We start from the raw sequence: 16084 nt of genomic DNA, 5'->3' as shown, positions 1-16084 counted from the left end.
GTGTAGACACTGCATTACCTATCTTGACATTAACAATCCTCCAGCAGCTTTCACAATGTCCAACATTGTCCTCTCTGGTCACAGTTGTGAACTCCACTGTCCAGGTGTCATGGAGACCCAACAGTCCCTCTCCCACCATCACCACCACCACCTTTTAAATGTTAAAACCCAGCAAATTTTTGAAATGCTTTTTCCTGATTGTCCAGCTTGACAAGCATACCTAGCAGATCTTGATTGTTGTGTGCAGCTGCCCAGCCGACCTGGAGTAGACAGGAGATACTGGGTCTCCTGGGAAAGTGGGGAGAAGAGGCTGTGTAGGCACAGCTATGGACCAGCTGTAAGAACGTGGCCATCTACAAGCAGATTGCATGGTGGATGCTTTTACTTTTACATCCTACAGAATTTTTTGTAGTGTTTTTTGTTACTCAGTAACATTCTATTTTTTAGAAAATAATTTATCTTTATTCTCATTCTCAATATATGCTGCAGAATGCCTAGCTGTACTGAAAGCATCCACTGACCTGTTACCGTTCAGAGTGACACAACGCCTAGGATCAGTGACACAAACAGTGCAATAATCATAAATGTACAGCAAGCACCACAAAATTAATTGGTGCATTGACAGTGTTACATTCATACATGTACACAAAGCACCACACAATTCCTAACAGGGCCCAAAACAGCAGGGCGAGTTAGCACACAGTCTAGCTCCACATATTATTATGGCTTACGGTTAGTGCTTGCTCTATGGCAACCTTTGCAATGCTTTGCTACTGTAGCCTCCAGCCTGGACTGCTCACAAACAGCCTCCAGCATGTAAGTCACTCCCAGCTATGTCTGTGTGTGGGCTGCAGCCAGCCAGCCATGCCTTGACTCTAACCAGCATTGGTTATGCTGCAGGGTGACCTCAACATACCCAGTCCCAGATCATCACCCAGAAATGTGTATCCTGTGCTGCCCAGCCCTCTCCTGGACAGTACAAGTGTATATAAAGTGTATTATTTCTTTAATAGAAATAATATGCACATAGCTTGTCACCATAAACGGAGTTTCCAGACACTTCAGTTCAAGCACACTGGGTTAGATAAAACAAATTTATTAATTATAAAGAGAGATTTTAAGTGAGTACAAGTATTGAGGCATAAAAGTCAGAAATGATTACAAGAAAAATAAAGATAAAAGTTAGGCAACAGGTGCCTAATTTAACAAATTATGTTAAATTCAAAACTGAGGCTTCCTTTGTCGCTTCAGGTTTCAGAGTAGCAGCCGTGTTAGTCTGTATTCGCAAAAAGAAAAAGGAGTACTTGTGGCACCTTAGAGACTAACACATTTATTTGAGCATAAGCTTTCGTGGGCTATAGCTCACTTCATTGGATGCATTCAGTGAAAAATACAGTGGGGAGATTTATATACACACACACAGAACATGAAAGAATGGGTTTTTATCAAACACACTATAAGGAGAGTGATCATTTAAGATGAGCTATTACCAGCAGGAACGGAGGGGGGGGGAGAAGAAAACCTTTTGTGGTGATAATCAAGGTGGGCCATTTCGTGAAATATTGATTTAGTCACAGGTATTTTTAGTAAAAGTCATGGACAGGTCACGGGCTATAAACAAAAATTCATGGCCTGTGACCTGTCCATGACTTATACTAAAAATACCTATGATTAAATCTTGGGTGGGAGCGAGTGGGCTGCTGCTGAAGGGCATCCGAGGGGGGGCACCTGGGGTCAACGGCACCTGCTGCTGGGGGGCCGTGGACTGTGGGGCTGCTCCAGCCAGCCAGGGACTGCTGCCCGGAGCCACTGGAGCAGCGGCTGGTGTGGCTGTCCCCAGGGCCACCTGAGCAGTTGGCCCTGGTTCAGCCACACTGGCCCCTGCAGAAGTCACAGACTCACAGGCATACTTTGTACATAGATTATTACCATAGTGTGTAGGGTGTGAATACCAGGGTACATTCTGTAACAGACTTCCAATGTGAAAGTTAAAGCTGCCTTGACTCAATTTTAACTCTCATAGCTGTATTTTAAAAAATTAATTAGCTTGTTAAGAGACTGGACTACTGGCCCACTTCTTCCTTTTAATGCAATTCCTGTTAGGGAGGTCATGACTCGAAACTTGCCTCAGATACACGCTGTTTCATGGGTGACGAACTATCAGTTTCATCTAAGTTAAATCAGTCATGTCACACTGATCTCTTAAATTGCACAAAGTCCTGAGATGCACAAGTCATGAGAGTGCAGAATATAGTATTTGCCTTTGTATGTGCTTCCATAGTACCTGTCAAAGCAGTGCTGTACCACCATATCGCCATTAGGCTGTTTGAATAGACATGTTCAGTGCGTACCTCAAAATATGTGATAATTTAAAGATATACATGCTATTTAAATAAGAGATTTCCCTTAATTGGCTGTTATAAGAGGCAAGAAGAAATAATTTATTGCTTATAATTGGAAATGAGTTATGAAGACGAATGTTGGTAATCATGAAATAAAATTTGGAATACATTGATTTCCAGATGGTTGGCAATGAAATTGCTCTTTAATGTATAATATACCAGACATGGGGGGAGAGGGGGATGTTTCTACTGTATACCCTTGTGCTTTGATGAGTTACTTGTATGAAATTACAGTTACCTGAATCTTAAATTAATGTGTTCCCCTGCATATACCTGCAAGCGGCACCTCGTTTAAACAGTGTTGTATTATCTGAGGTAGTGGAGGAGGAAGAGGTAATTTAATGTTATGTGTAGTATGATATTTGTCCTTGTAATGTCACATACTTTAAACAGGAAAGATCTAACAATAAATCTTGCATCACCTTTGGGTATAACAATCTCTGTGGATTGTTCTCCGAGACTGCACATTACTAGATGTTTTTCCTTTTCATCTTTGGCCTCATCTGTTTTTATGAGGTTGAGATTGATCAAAAACACCTGTCCAAAAGCAAATACTTGTAGGCCTCATCAGCTACATCTGGGATAATACATTTGTACCAGAATTAAAGGCAAAAACACTACTGTTAAGAACTTTGCCATTGGAAATACACATCTTCACAATGTAATTTAGCTCTAATCAGATTATAGAAGTGTTTGTGAGATTTGTTAATTTAGAAAGATTTATCTATTCGTAGCTGTAAGCACAGGATGTAAAAATGATTGGTATTTAGATTGCCTTATATAATTTCCATAAATTTTTTCTTCTCAAGATATGTGCCTTATATACCACAAGTGTTTTGGGCCCCAGTTCAGCAAGGTGGTTAAGCACTTAAAGTGGGACTACTTGCATACTTAAAGTGAGGCACAGATTTATGCGTTTTACTGATTCGGAGCCATAGTGTGGTTATTTACATACTTTTCAGAGTAAAATTATAACCCAGCTATAGAGCTTCCTCTGTTTCAAGAAGCTTTTCCTATAAGATGGAAATCTGCCTTTCTGCCACCGTTTCATTTGGGAAGGCAGAAAAGGCTAAAGCTGGTGTGGTGAAAGGGATGGCATCTTTTGGACAGTGGTTTTGATCAAGTCTCTAGATTTTTTTTTTTTTTAAATTGCAAATACTTTCCTCTATTGTCAGCTCTGAAGAGGTGAGTTCATCAGCATCCATATTGACAAATCCAGTAAAGTCTTCCACTAGGGTTGCCACGCGTCCGGGTTTTACCTTCTGTGTCTGGGTGCCATTTAGGGTTGCCAGGCACTTGGTTTTTGGGGACCTGGCAACCCTAAATAGCACCTGAACCAAAAACCTGGTTACCGCTGGGTGGGGGGAAGTCACTGGGTCATTTAACCTGTGCCAGCTCAGCTGGGACCTGCCTGCAAGCAGCAGGCAGGCTCCTTGAGATGATCCGGGGGGCAGAGTAGTGAGCGATGTGGGTTGGGGCCTTGAAGGAAGAGGCAGAGCAGGGGGCAGATCAGAGGCAGGGCCTTGGGGGAAGAGGTGCAGCAGGGACTGGGGCCTTGGGGTTGTGGTTACCAGCAATTAGAAAAGTGGCAACCCTTTCTTCCACTTTCATAATGTCAGGAAGTAGGTGCATTGGCCAAGGCAGTAAAGTTACCAGAGCCAGCCTTTCTTGACCTAGAGCAATTGCAATTTCCCATGGTCTGCAGTAATTTCTTAGAGTGAGAGACATATAGAGGCTCTCCTTGATCCACTCTTTGGTTTATTTTTGCTTGAGGCTCAGTGACATGGCTTTATATTTGAACTCCCTCCATGTTTGTAGTTGAAAATTTCTTGTTGTGGTCAGTGACAAAAATGCCATGTTGATGTTTTTACAGCATTTATTTGAGGTCTTGAAGATCAGTGAGTGCTGCAGTTACACAGCAAAATATTCAGTCTTGTCTTTCATCCCTATCCACTCCTCCCTTCTCATTCCCAAGAACAGGTATGGAAAATGTGTCCAGGCACCTGTATATTAGCAGAGTTCTTGTCGATTCTGAAGAAGATGCAACAGTCTTTAGGAAAACAGCGCGGATACCTGACTTTATTCTTCACCAGTAGATGTTTCTCTTGAGGTATGTCTTCACTCCAGAGCTAGCCCAGGTGATCAGCACCTGGCTCTGAGCCCCTCTGCTTTGCCTTGTCCAGGTGAGAGCATCCCCACTGCAATGCCTACTCCCTTTACTGTTTCCTTACTGGGTATATCTTCATTGCACATTTCACATGGGCTCTTTACCTAGGTTTTAGCCTTCGCCCTGCCGCCTTGTCCACACAGAAAAACCTCTAACCTGTGTTTGGAGGTGCTTTAAACCTGGGCTAGTTTACACAGTTGAGAGTATGGGTTAGAGCCAGGCGCCAGCTTCACTCAGACTGCAGCCCATCTACTTAGCAGTAGTTGCATTGACTCCAAACTGCCAGAGAAATGTTTTGTTCTGTCCTGAGAATATGGGGTCTTCAATCCCTCACCTTCTGCAAAAATACCACCACAGGTCTGAGCCAACTATGCGGGCTGGAACCAATGGCAGGCTTAAAGTTTGCTGCTAGCAGGAGCTTGACAGTATTGAAAAGAGGAGATTCCCAACTTTCTAGTAGGGGGGACACCATTAAATCCTTGACCTGGAAAGCTATTTAAGGTCACTGTTAGAGATGTATAAAAATTGTTGTTTTTCCCCGTCTGCAGCAGTCTGTTCAGTTGGTCCTGGTACAAAGACAGCCTAGCTTTACAACTGGGAGGGATGCCGAAACAGCACCAATAAAATTCTCTAGAGCACTTGACAGTAGATTTTCTGCCACACGTGTCCTGTTTACAGAATGCATGATGGAATGGCATGGTTATATAGGTTTTATTGGCGCTTGTCTCGGATGACCTGCATAATTTTACTCAAGGTTTCTTCACTCATGATTAACACAGCCATCACAGACTCATGATGATAAACCCATTATATCACATCACGCCATCGTGTATTCATTGTCTGTCTGTCCTTCTGTCTGTAACATTAGTATGGGTGGTAAGCAGCAGTAAGAGGTTTCCTATGTGGATGGATTAAATTAAATTTCAGCAGTAAAACAGCTTTTGGTGACTTTTTAAAACTATTATTTCCAGAATTAAATTGAGGAGATTGTTATGGTATAATAATCCCCTGGGTGGGTGAATTGCCTAATATAAATTACACATCTTTATTGCCCTATAACTTCCTTTCTGTTTTATGTACTGTATTATATAATCTTTATTTATTAAGTAATAAGCAAAATAAAAAGTTTGCCGCAGCCTGCTTGTTTTTCAAAGCATTTGTTCATTTTGAAAGTTCAATTTATGTGAACTTCAGCCCTGTCAGATTCTATTATACTGAATCTTCTTTTAAATTGTTAAGCTGGAGGACAAACGTAGATGCTATCTTGTACGTCTTAACTGAAGCTGGAGCTAAGCAGATTCTACAGTGAACAGACACTAACAACAAATACTGTGCCATTACTTTCTGACCAAAAAATGTCAAGAGTATGAATTTCACATGTTGTATATGTTGGTTGACTGGAACATATGAATAATTTTTCAAAATTAGTTTGAAACCTGTACGTTGCACTTGGCATTTGTACATCTTTTTCCTTTTGTAGGTTTGCTTTACCATTCACAACATTGCTTGTTTTGTGGTTTATTTTTAATGTATTTAATTCTGTCAGTTTCATAGTTCATAATGCAAATGTATAAAACCAGAAGATACAGTAAATGATGAATGATTACAGAAGCATTTAGAAAGATCATGAGAGCCATTTCATTTTTGTCAAAGTATTATATTTTAAACAGAATCATGCTGTATATCACAATACATCTTAGCCCAGGAAATGATACAAAACATATGAGACAAAACAGCTCCTAATTCAGAGTATTTCTTCTGCTCAGCAAAAGCCCAGTGTTCAGCAAGTCTGATGAGCTGGGATAGGTGGGGAGGTAGTAGTGTTGATGGGAGGTATATGCATGTTGAAAGTGGCATAAAGGACTTTGGCTGTTCTCTTTTTGTGAAGCTGCTCATTTGAGCATTAATGCCCCATCCCACTCAAGCCTCAGAAACAGCTCTGTTCTTCAGTGATGGCACACTACAATATTTTAGCCTTCCCTGGTTAAATCAGACTGCAGAAGGAGCCAATATCTGTAGCCATGGCAGCCAGTAATTTATTGTTCCATATGGTTGGTGTGGCAGCAGCTGCTCTGTTTTAAGGAGGTCAGGGCATCAGGGCATTTAAAAAAAAAACCACTATAAAATCTTTCTTCAGTGCTCTGTACAGTAATAGTTAGGTGTCTCTATGGAGATAATGACATCACCAGCCAAGAGACATAAATTACTTTTTTTTTTTAATAGAAGACGTTATTCTCTTAGGAAAATAAGTTGACACAATGTATCTCTGTGTGTGATGGTTTTAGTTCTCCACTTTTCACTGCTGGTGTTTGTTGATCGTACATATTAATTAATGAGCCTGATCCTCCTGCTTAAATTGGGATCAACTCTGCTGAAGTCAGTGGAGTCCCACTACTGTAAGATCAGTGGAAGGAAGAGGAGAATCAGGCCCAGTGTCTTTCCAGTACTTCATATATAAGTTTTTTCTATATTATTTTTGGCTTGCTCTGAGAACTGCAGTACTTCTACTGCTGAGAAATAAACATGCTTTATGAACACTAACATAGTACAGGAATACAGTCTGTGGAGTACTTAGTCTCTCATTGTTGTAAAGTGCAATAGAATGGCTCCTTATGTTTAGGGTTGCAGTTTACAAATAGGGGTTCCACAAGTGAGAATCCCTTTTTTCTTCATTATGGGAACATTTGTAATTAAAATGACACTGGAATATTTACTGTGTACTTAGCGTAGCAGTGATTGTATTGTTCAGTGTAAGCACATACATTTTTGCCTCTAAAACAAAGGCCAGCACGTTGAGTGCCTTCTGGGCTTATTTTATAGCTTGTTCTAACTGGGGAGGGGCAAGGCTTCAGGGTATTCTTGGGGGGCATGGTGTCGCTCAGTAACAAGTCTAATTTTTGGATAGAGTGTTAATTTGGATAGAGTGTTAATTGCAATAATCACACTGTTGTTTTCAAAGAGAGCTTTAATATCTCATCTATTGCTTTTCAAGTATGTGACTACAGGGTAACAGATATTTTACCAGCAACCATCATTTATCTAGCCTGTTGATATTGTTACTTCATTCTCATGTCTGTGTGCATCTAAATTGGTACTCTGTATTAGAAAACCATGATTAACAGTATAATGCGCATATTCAGAGATTAGGAAGGTTGTATAACTCAGGTGGGGCAGCATAAAGAGGAAGTCGCACACAGAGTAAGATTTGTATCTGTGCCTTCAAATGTTTTCTCTGTATGTCGAAGGATCCATTGGGACTTATAGGAAGTAAATACATTCTCTGGGTTAATGGTATCATCTTCTACCAGGATGTTGTTGATGATCAAGAAGTGCAACAGACCATAGTTGTAAAAGAATACCGTTGTATTCCAAATCACTCTATAGGTGCAAGCGCATAGACTCTGCCTTTGAAATGTTGCCCAAACATCAGCTTGGTTGGATGCACTGAAAACAGGTTCACTTTGGACTGCCCCAGTTGTTCAAGTATCCTGAAAATGTGCTGAAGCGCTGCAAAGAAGACTCTTAGCTGAACGCCTGTCTCTTGAATTTTAATATTTTCTTCTCTGTCAGATAATGAAGACTAAAACTCTCCACTCGTTCTCTGGGGTTTCGCTTCCTACTGTAGAATAGTCAGATTTAGTGTCTTTTTTTTTAAATTGGAGAACAACAACTTTGTATGCTAAAGAATGCCAGAATCAGTGCATGAGTAGAGGGAAAGAAGCATCTTACTCTAAATGAATGCTTAGCTCTGGAGCTGTACATCTCTATGAATGAAACTTAGACTTCATTCAGAGGTATGCCAGGGAACCTGTGTGAGCAGAATTTAGGTACCAGGCAAGCCATTCTCTATAGCTGGGTATATCTGGGTGAAAAGAGGGGACACAAAGCGACCAGAACTCAGTTGAGAATAGTGTTCATAGCAATAAGGAAACAGGATTTGAAATGACTCGCAGTGACAACACTTAGCACGTGAGTGGCAAAATAATACAGACTGATCTCCAAATGTGTGTCTGCGGTCCTTTCCCCAGCTATGCAATACTTTTAAGTTCAGCTTCCAGCATTTCTTTCTTTCAGCTCATGTAGGATCCTTTTGTTTTTTGCTGTTGTCTAGTTCAATATTAGATACAAATGTTAAAACCATACTGATGTAATCTTGGTACATCAGTGTAAATCTGGAATCACCTCATTGAAATAAAGGGAAGTGATTCCAGATTTACACTGGTGTAATTAGAAAAAGAATTTGGCTCACTGGCTCCCTCTCACTATAACAGAAAAGAGGGAGGGGCCAGCAATGCGTAGAAATTTTTTGGCCTTCAGAACATGTGGCAAAAGTAATCTATTTTATAGGGCCTTTAGGAAGAGCTAAGAAGGGCTTTGGGTGGAGTATGGGATGGAGTTTTGCTATTGTGCTTATTAGCTTGCCTTTTTTCTAAAGGCTTATCTATATGGGGAGTTATTCTGATTAGCTGTTCCTAAATCAATAATTCCTGATTGTATTCCAAATAAGATTAATCCACTCTGGAAATGGATTAAATGTATTCAAAATAAGATGCTATTATTTTGGGATAAGAGCATTCACACATGGAGTTAATCAGGAATAGGTAAACCTCTTTAAAAACACACCCTATCTTATTCCGAATCAACTTTCATGTCTAGACAATCCTTTATTTTATTGAGCTGCTAGGTGATAGTTTTACTGAATGTAAATGTTAATTACTGTTAAACTGTGTGTAAGGCTTGTGCATAGACTTTTTATATTTTTAAATTGAAAGGATAAAATAAATACATAGTGTGATGACATTAGCAAACTTGTTCTCTTGGCCAGAGAACAAGTGACTGCAGTCTGTGTCAAACTGACCTTGTGTTTTTACATTTACAATATAACTTTTCTAATAATCACCAACGCCTTTTTTCTTCTTTCCAGATTAAGACCCTTGATTTCTACACAACTAGCTAAAAAGGCTGCAACTGAAGAGGTATGTGAAGTTTACCACCTCTCCCAGAACCCTTCTACACAACTGCAATCTGAAAATTGACTTAACTCATAATCCAATACTTAACATTGATTATGGCAACTATCACAAACCTCAGTGGACGGGATTCTGATCTCTATTATGGGAATGAAATTGCAAGTCAAAGAGATCAGGATTGGTCCCTCTGATCAGGCCAGAAGCAATAAGTGGGATCATTGCAAAGATGATGTCCTCTGTTTTCCGGTTGGAATTATTTGCTTTTACAAAAATAGGGATTCAGAATGGAAGGGTTAGTGAAACTGTGAACACAATCCTCTCAATAAACCAGGTAACTATTCATATTTAATATATTCTACAGGAATTCCAGTTTGGGGAGAGGGGAAATAACAGCCATATGCTTCTAAAAAACAAACAAATTGAGTAAGAGAGCAGTGGCAGGGAGTAAGCAGCGTTGTCCCTACTCCCTCACTGTATTATCCAGCAGAGCTGAACTGGCATACAAGAGGAAGTAATCAACTCCTGTTGAGGACCAGTAGTAGAGGACTTCCCCCATGGAGCAAGCGGGTAGCCAGGGAGAGAATTGTGATTCTGGTGTCCTGTTTCCCTCCCTCGTCTGGTCCTGGGGCAGAGGAAGAAGTGACAGTTCACCCTAAATAATGAAACTTAATATTTATGTATTTTGGTTTGAGATTGTAATATTGCAGAGGATGAGTTGTTAATAATTGTGTGACCATATTCACAATACTCATTTTGGTAATTCTCTCTATCACACACATGCATGCGTTCTCTCTCTCTCTACCAAAATGTGAGTCATGATTGCTGTCACTAACTCCTCCAAACTGTACTGTAGAATCTCTATAGATAGTAATTCCATGCTCCAATAATAAAAATATAGCAGTAGGGATATATTACTGACCACCTGACCAGGATGGTGATAGTGACTGTGAAATGCTCAGGGATATTAGAGAGGCTATTAAAATAAAAAAACTCAATAATAATAATATGGGGGAGTTTTCAACTATCCCCATATTGACTGTGTACATGTCACCTCAGGACGGGATGCAGAGATAAAGTTTCTTGACACCTTAAATGACTGCTAGTCCTGGAACCCACAAGAAGAGAGGCAATTCCTGATTTAGTCCTAAATAGAGCACAGGATCTGGTCCAAAAGGTGAATATAACTGGACCCCTTGGTAATAATGACCATAATATAATTAAATTTAACATCCCTGTGGTGGGGAAAACGCCACAGCAGCCCAACACAGTAGCATTTAATTTCAGAAAGGAGAACTACACAAAAATGAGAAGGTTAGTAAAACAGAAATTAAAAGGTATAGCGCCAAAAGTGAAATCCCTGCAAGCTTCATGGAAACTTTTTAAAGACACCATAATAGAGACTCAACTTAAATGTAACCTGAAATTAAAAAAAAGTGTGAGAGAACCAAAAAAGTGCCACTGTGGCTAAACAACAAAGTAAAAAAAAGTAATGGGAGGCAAAAAGGCATCCTTTAAAAAGTGGAAGTTAAATCCCAGTGAGGAAAGTAGAAAGGAGCATAAACTCTGCCATGTGAAGTATAAAAATATAATTAGGAAGGCCAAAAAAGAATTTGAAGAACAGCTAGCCAAAGACTCAAAAAGTAATAGCAAAAAATTGTTTAAGTACATCAGAAGCAGGAAGCCTGCTAAACAATTAGTGGGGCCACTAAACAATCGAGATGCTAAACAAACACTCAAGGATGATAAAGCCATTGTGGAGCAAAGAATTTATTTAGTTTCATCAGTCTATACAGCTGAGGATGTGAGGGAGATTCCCAAACCTGAGCCATTTTTTTAGGTGACAAATCTGAGGAAGTGTCCCAAATTGAGGTGTCATTAGAGGAGATTTTGGAACAAATTGGTAAACTGAACAGTAATAAGTCACCAGGACCAGATGGCATTCACCCAAGGGTTCTGAAGGAACTCAAATGGGAAATTGCAGAACTACTAACTGTAATCTGTAACCTATCATTTAAATCAACGTCTGTACCAAATGACTGGAGGATAGCTAATGTGACACCAATTTTTAAAAAGGGCTCCAGAGGTGATCCCAGCAATTACAGGCTGGTAAGCCTGACTTCAGTACCGGGCAAACTGGTTGAAACTATAGTAAAGAACAAAATTGTCAGACACATAGATGAACATAATTTGTTGGGGAAGAGTCAACATGGTTTTTGTAAAGGGAAATCATGCCTCACCAATCTGCTAGAATTCTTTGAGGGGGTGAACAAGCATGTGGACAAAGGGGGGTCCGGTGGATATAGTGTATTTTCAGAAAGCCTTTGACAAGGTTCCTCACCAAAGGATCTTAAGCAAATTAAGCTTTCATGGGATAAGATGGAAGGTCCTTTCATGAATTGGTAACTGATTAAAAGATAGGAAACAAAGGATAGGAATAAATGGTCAATTTTCAGAATGGAGAGAGGTAAGTATTGGTCTGTACAGGGGTCTGTACTGGGATCGGTCCTATTCAACATATTCATAAATCATCTAGAAAAAGGGGTAAACAGTGAGGTGGTAAAATTTGCAGATGATATAAAACTACTCAAGATAGTTAAGTCCCAGGCAGACTGCAAAGAGCTAGAAAAAGGATCTCACAAAACTGGGTAACTGGGCAATAAAATGGCAGATGAAAATCAATGTTGATAAATGCAAAGTAATGCACATTTGGAAAACATAATCCCAACTATACATATAAAATGATGGGGTCTAAATTAGCTGTTACCACTCAAGAAAGAGATCTTGGAGTCATTGTGGGCAGTTCTCTGAAAACATCCACTCAATGTGCAGCGGCTGTCAAAAATGCGAACAGAATGTTGGGAGTCATTAAAAAAGTGATAGATAATAAGACAGAAAATATGATATTGCCTCTATATAAATCCATGGTACACCCACATCTTGAATACTGTGTGCAGATGTGGTCACCTCATCTCAGAGATATATTGGAATTGGAAACGGTTCAGAAAAGGGCAACAAAAATTATTAGGGATATGGAACAGCTTCCTTATGAGGAGAGATTAATAAGATTGGGACTTTTCAGCTTGGAAAAGAGATGACTAAGAGGGGACATGATAGAGGTATATAAAATCATGACTGGAAGAAAGTAAATAAAGAAATGGTGTTTACTCCTTCTCAGAACACAAGAACTAGCAACACAAGAACTAGGGGTCACCAAATGAAATTAATAGGCAGCAGGTTTAAAACAAAAGGAAGTATTTCTTCACACAATGTACAGTCAACCTGTGGAACTTTTTGCCAGAGGATGTTGTGAAGGCCAAGACTGTAACAGGGTTCAAAAAAGAATAGATACATTCATGGAGGATAGGTCCATCAATAGCTATGGGCAGGGATGGTGTCCCTAGCCTCTGTTTGCCAGAAGCTAGGAATGAGCGACAGGGAATGGATCACTTGACGATTACCTTTTCATTCACTTTGGGGCATTTGGCATTGGCCACTTTCGGAAGACGGGATACTGGGCTAGATGGACCTTTGGTTTGACCCAGTAGGGCCATTCTTATGTTCTCCTCCTTCACACTCTGTCTCTGAAATATGTTTACACATGTGTATACAAGTACAGTAAATTAAAATTGTTGTCCATATTCAGAGACTAAACTGTTACATAACAATGTAACATCTATATTACTAATTTACAAACTGAGTCAGCCATTCATCTTTTTTTATATAACTGTGAAATCTGATACCATTTTGAAAATGTTCTAGTTAACTTTGATCATTTAACATGTTTCCACAACCTCATAAAAAAAAATGAGCGTTTAAAAACCATACTAAAGTTCAAATTTTCTGGAGACTGATTCAGGAAGTTTGGTAAAAGAAATTTGTTTGACACCTTTGTTTTAAAATGGTTAAAACATTATTTTCAGAAACAGTTTGATATAATGCCTGGGGAAATACATTTTCACTTTTTATGCTGTGCTCATTAGAAAAACCTGCACATTTTTAGCGCTGTAACAGCCTGGAAATGGACATGATAATTAGAAGAAGGTCATATTTTAATTAGGATGGTGCAATTTTAATAAACAATGAATCAGTTGTAGCTCCTTTATATTTGTCCATTCTTTAGTGAAAATTTTTAGAGCAGATGGAAACTTTTAGCATAAAAATTAGTATAAATTAAGATGATGTTTTTCCTGAAACTGTTGTCTATTACTTCTCTTGCCTGAAACCCCAGGAGTTGTCCGTTTGATAATTCAATATGGGAAAAGTGGTGATGGGTGAAACATGATAAAACTGAAAGGAAAGGAATTCAAATCTAAATAACAGTAAGATTTATTTCTACATAAAGATTGTTTTCTCTGTGATTTGGGTACCCTGTCCCTGTTAAAATTAATGGGTGTGCAGTAACCAATCAATGAGCTATTGAAGGAATCTCTTTGGTGACTTTGCCCTGGTCTACACTACAGACTAATGAAATTTATATAATCCACAGCCCTGAGCGACGCAGTTATACCGACCAAACTCCTGGTGCACATGGTGCTATGTTGACAGGAGGGCTTACTGGGGAGGAGGAGTAACTATACTGATGGGAGAAAATCTCCTATTGGCATAGGGCACATCTTCACTAAGCACGAGAGCTGCGCAGCTGCACTGCTGTAAGTGTAGACAAGCCCTTAGAAAATCTAAGATGGAATCTTTAGTTTGCCTGTGTAATCAGCTTGATTTCTCACGGGTTTGGGTGGAATTTGATATACGAGTAATTAGATGGTGAGATTTTTGTGATGGGGCTTTCCGTTACAATGTCATACAGTGCCTAGAACAATGGGGCTCTGATTTTGTTTGGGACCTCTAAGAGTTACTGTAGCACAAATAAATAAGAGAGGAATTGCCATGCTGAATCAGATCCTGTCTCCAGGAGTGGCCTGCACTGGATAATTTAGAAGGTGCAAAAAATCTTCCTCCTAACCTCTACTTTGGCTTAAGCCTAATCATAGAATCATAGACTTTAAGGTCAGAAGGGACCATTATGATCGTCTAGTCTGACCTCCTGCACAACACAGGCCACAGAATGTCATCCACCCACTCCTGTAACAAACCCCTGACCTATGTCTGAGTTACTGAAGTCCTCAAATTGTGGTTTAAAGACTTCAAAGTGCAAAGAATCCTCCAGCAAGTGACCCCTGCCTCACGCTGCAGAGAAAGGTGAAAACCCCTCGGGGCCTCTGCCAATCTGCCCTGGAGGAAAATTCCTTTCTGATCCCAAATATGGTGATCAGCTAAACCCTGAGCATGTGGGCAAGACTCGCCAGCCAGAGACCCAGAAAAGAATTCTCTGTAGTAACTCATGATTTAAATCAAATCCACCCTGCCCATAACGTTTGTTACGAGTTGCAAACGTTTCAGAGTTATGAACAATCTCCATTCCCAAGTTGTTCATAACTCTGAGGCTCTACTGTAGTTGGTTTATGATAAGAATTGTCAAAAACAAATCCAGAACAGCCAAAAACTGGCTAAATGTCCCCACTGTGCCTCAATTAAGGGCATGAAATATCATAGCCCAAGTTTCAGTCTACTGCATTATTGTGATCCCAGTCCATCTCTCTACCTCCCGGCAAGAACAGGGAAATCAAGATCTGATTTTTCTAATATGAAAAAACCAAAGTAGTGTGGAGGGCTGCAGTTGAGGCTATCTGCACAAGGCAGCACTGAAGGGCACACTTGGGGGGGAGGGGGCAATTTTTTGGTTCAACTTTAAACCCTGCTCATTCCTGCTACAGAGGACTCCACAAAATCTAGTTCTATTCATTCTGGGCTTCCCCTCACAGAGGATGGTCAAAGCTAGCAACCACAACTTCAACATGCTGCTTATCATCTCTCATTGTGACAGAGATCTTGCCCCACTGGGAAGAGTTCTATTTTCTGATCTGATAGAGCATCTCAAGTTTTATAACAGCTTATTTTCAACTGAATAGTGGAGGGACAATCATGAAACACACTGGAATCCTAAAATGCTTTCAAAACAAATAAATAAATAAATAAATACCACCGCTCAAGGAAGAGACCTGTATGCTTTCACCAGGTATTACAGTTCATGAAGTTTCTGCTCAGAATACAAACTACGGCATAAAAACAGGAGTGGCTATGGAACAATCTTGCTCCCAATGAAGTGAATGGAAGATAAAGATTCTCACCAGCTTTGAAAATCAGGCCACATTCAATTTAACTCCTAATATGGATTTAGAAGTCCAATTTAAAGCACTCGCCTTTGAAAAATCTGGCCATTAAAAACCTGAAATGTTTACATGTTCTAAGCACATCCTCTTAAGCCTGAGTATATTCACCAGTGCTTTGTACAGCCTACATCCCTTCCAAAGTGGCTTAACATTAACTTGCGAATACAGACTAACGGCTGCTACTCTGAAACATTAACTATTATAACTCTGGATATTCTTGTTGTTCATATAAATAGCTAATGCCTTTCTGAATCTTGCTATGGTTTTGGTCTTAATGGCCTTATGTGGCAATAAGTTCCACAGTTTAATTGCACACTG

The 16084-nt window shown here is 39.8% G+C and overlaps 1 protein-coding gene across 4 annotated transcripts in view; it reads left to right on the top strand.

The window, feature by feature from the left end:
• BRF1 (BRF1 RNA polymerase III transcription initiation factor subunit) overlaps positions 1-16084 on the top strand; it is a 225665-nt gene that overhangs the window by 197833 nt on the left and 11748 nt on the right. For all 4 annotated transcript variants that reach the window (XM_038404984.2, XM_038404982.2, XM_043517889.1 and 1 more), the window contains one exon: positions 9494-9545. In XM_038404984.2, coding sequence (XP_038260912.1) covers positions 9494-9545 — 52 coding nt within the window. The remainder of the gene's footprint in view (positions 1-9493; positions 9546-16084) is intronic.

The sequence above is a fragment of the Dermochelys coriacea genome, chromosome 6 (genome assembly GCF_009764565.3).
Source record: "Dermochelys coriacea isolate rDerCor1 chromosome 6, rDerCor1.pri.v4, whole genome shotgun sequence".
Taxonomy (NCBI): Eukaryota; Metazoa; Chordata; order Testudines; family Dermochelyidae; genus Dermochelys; species Dermochelys coriacea.
The sequence above is the reverse complement of the archived record's forward strand: the minus strand, read 5'-3'. Positions and strand labels throughout refer to the sequence as shown.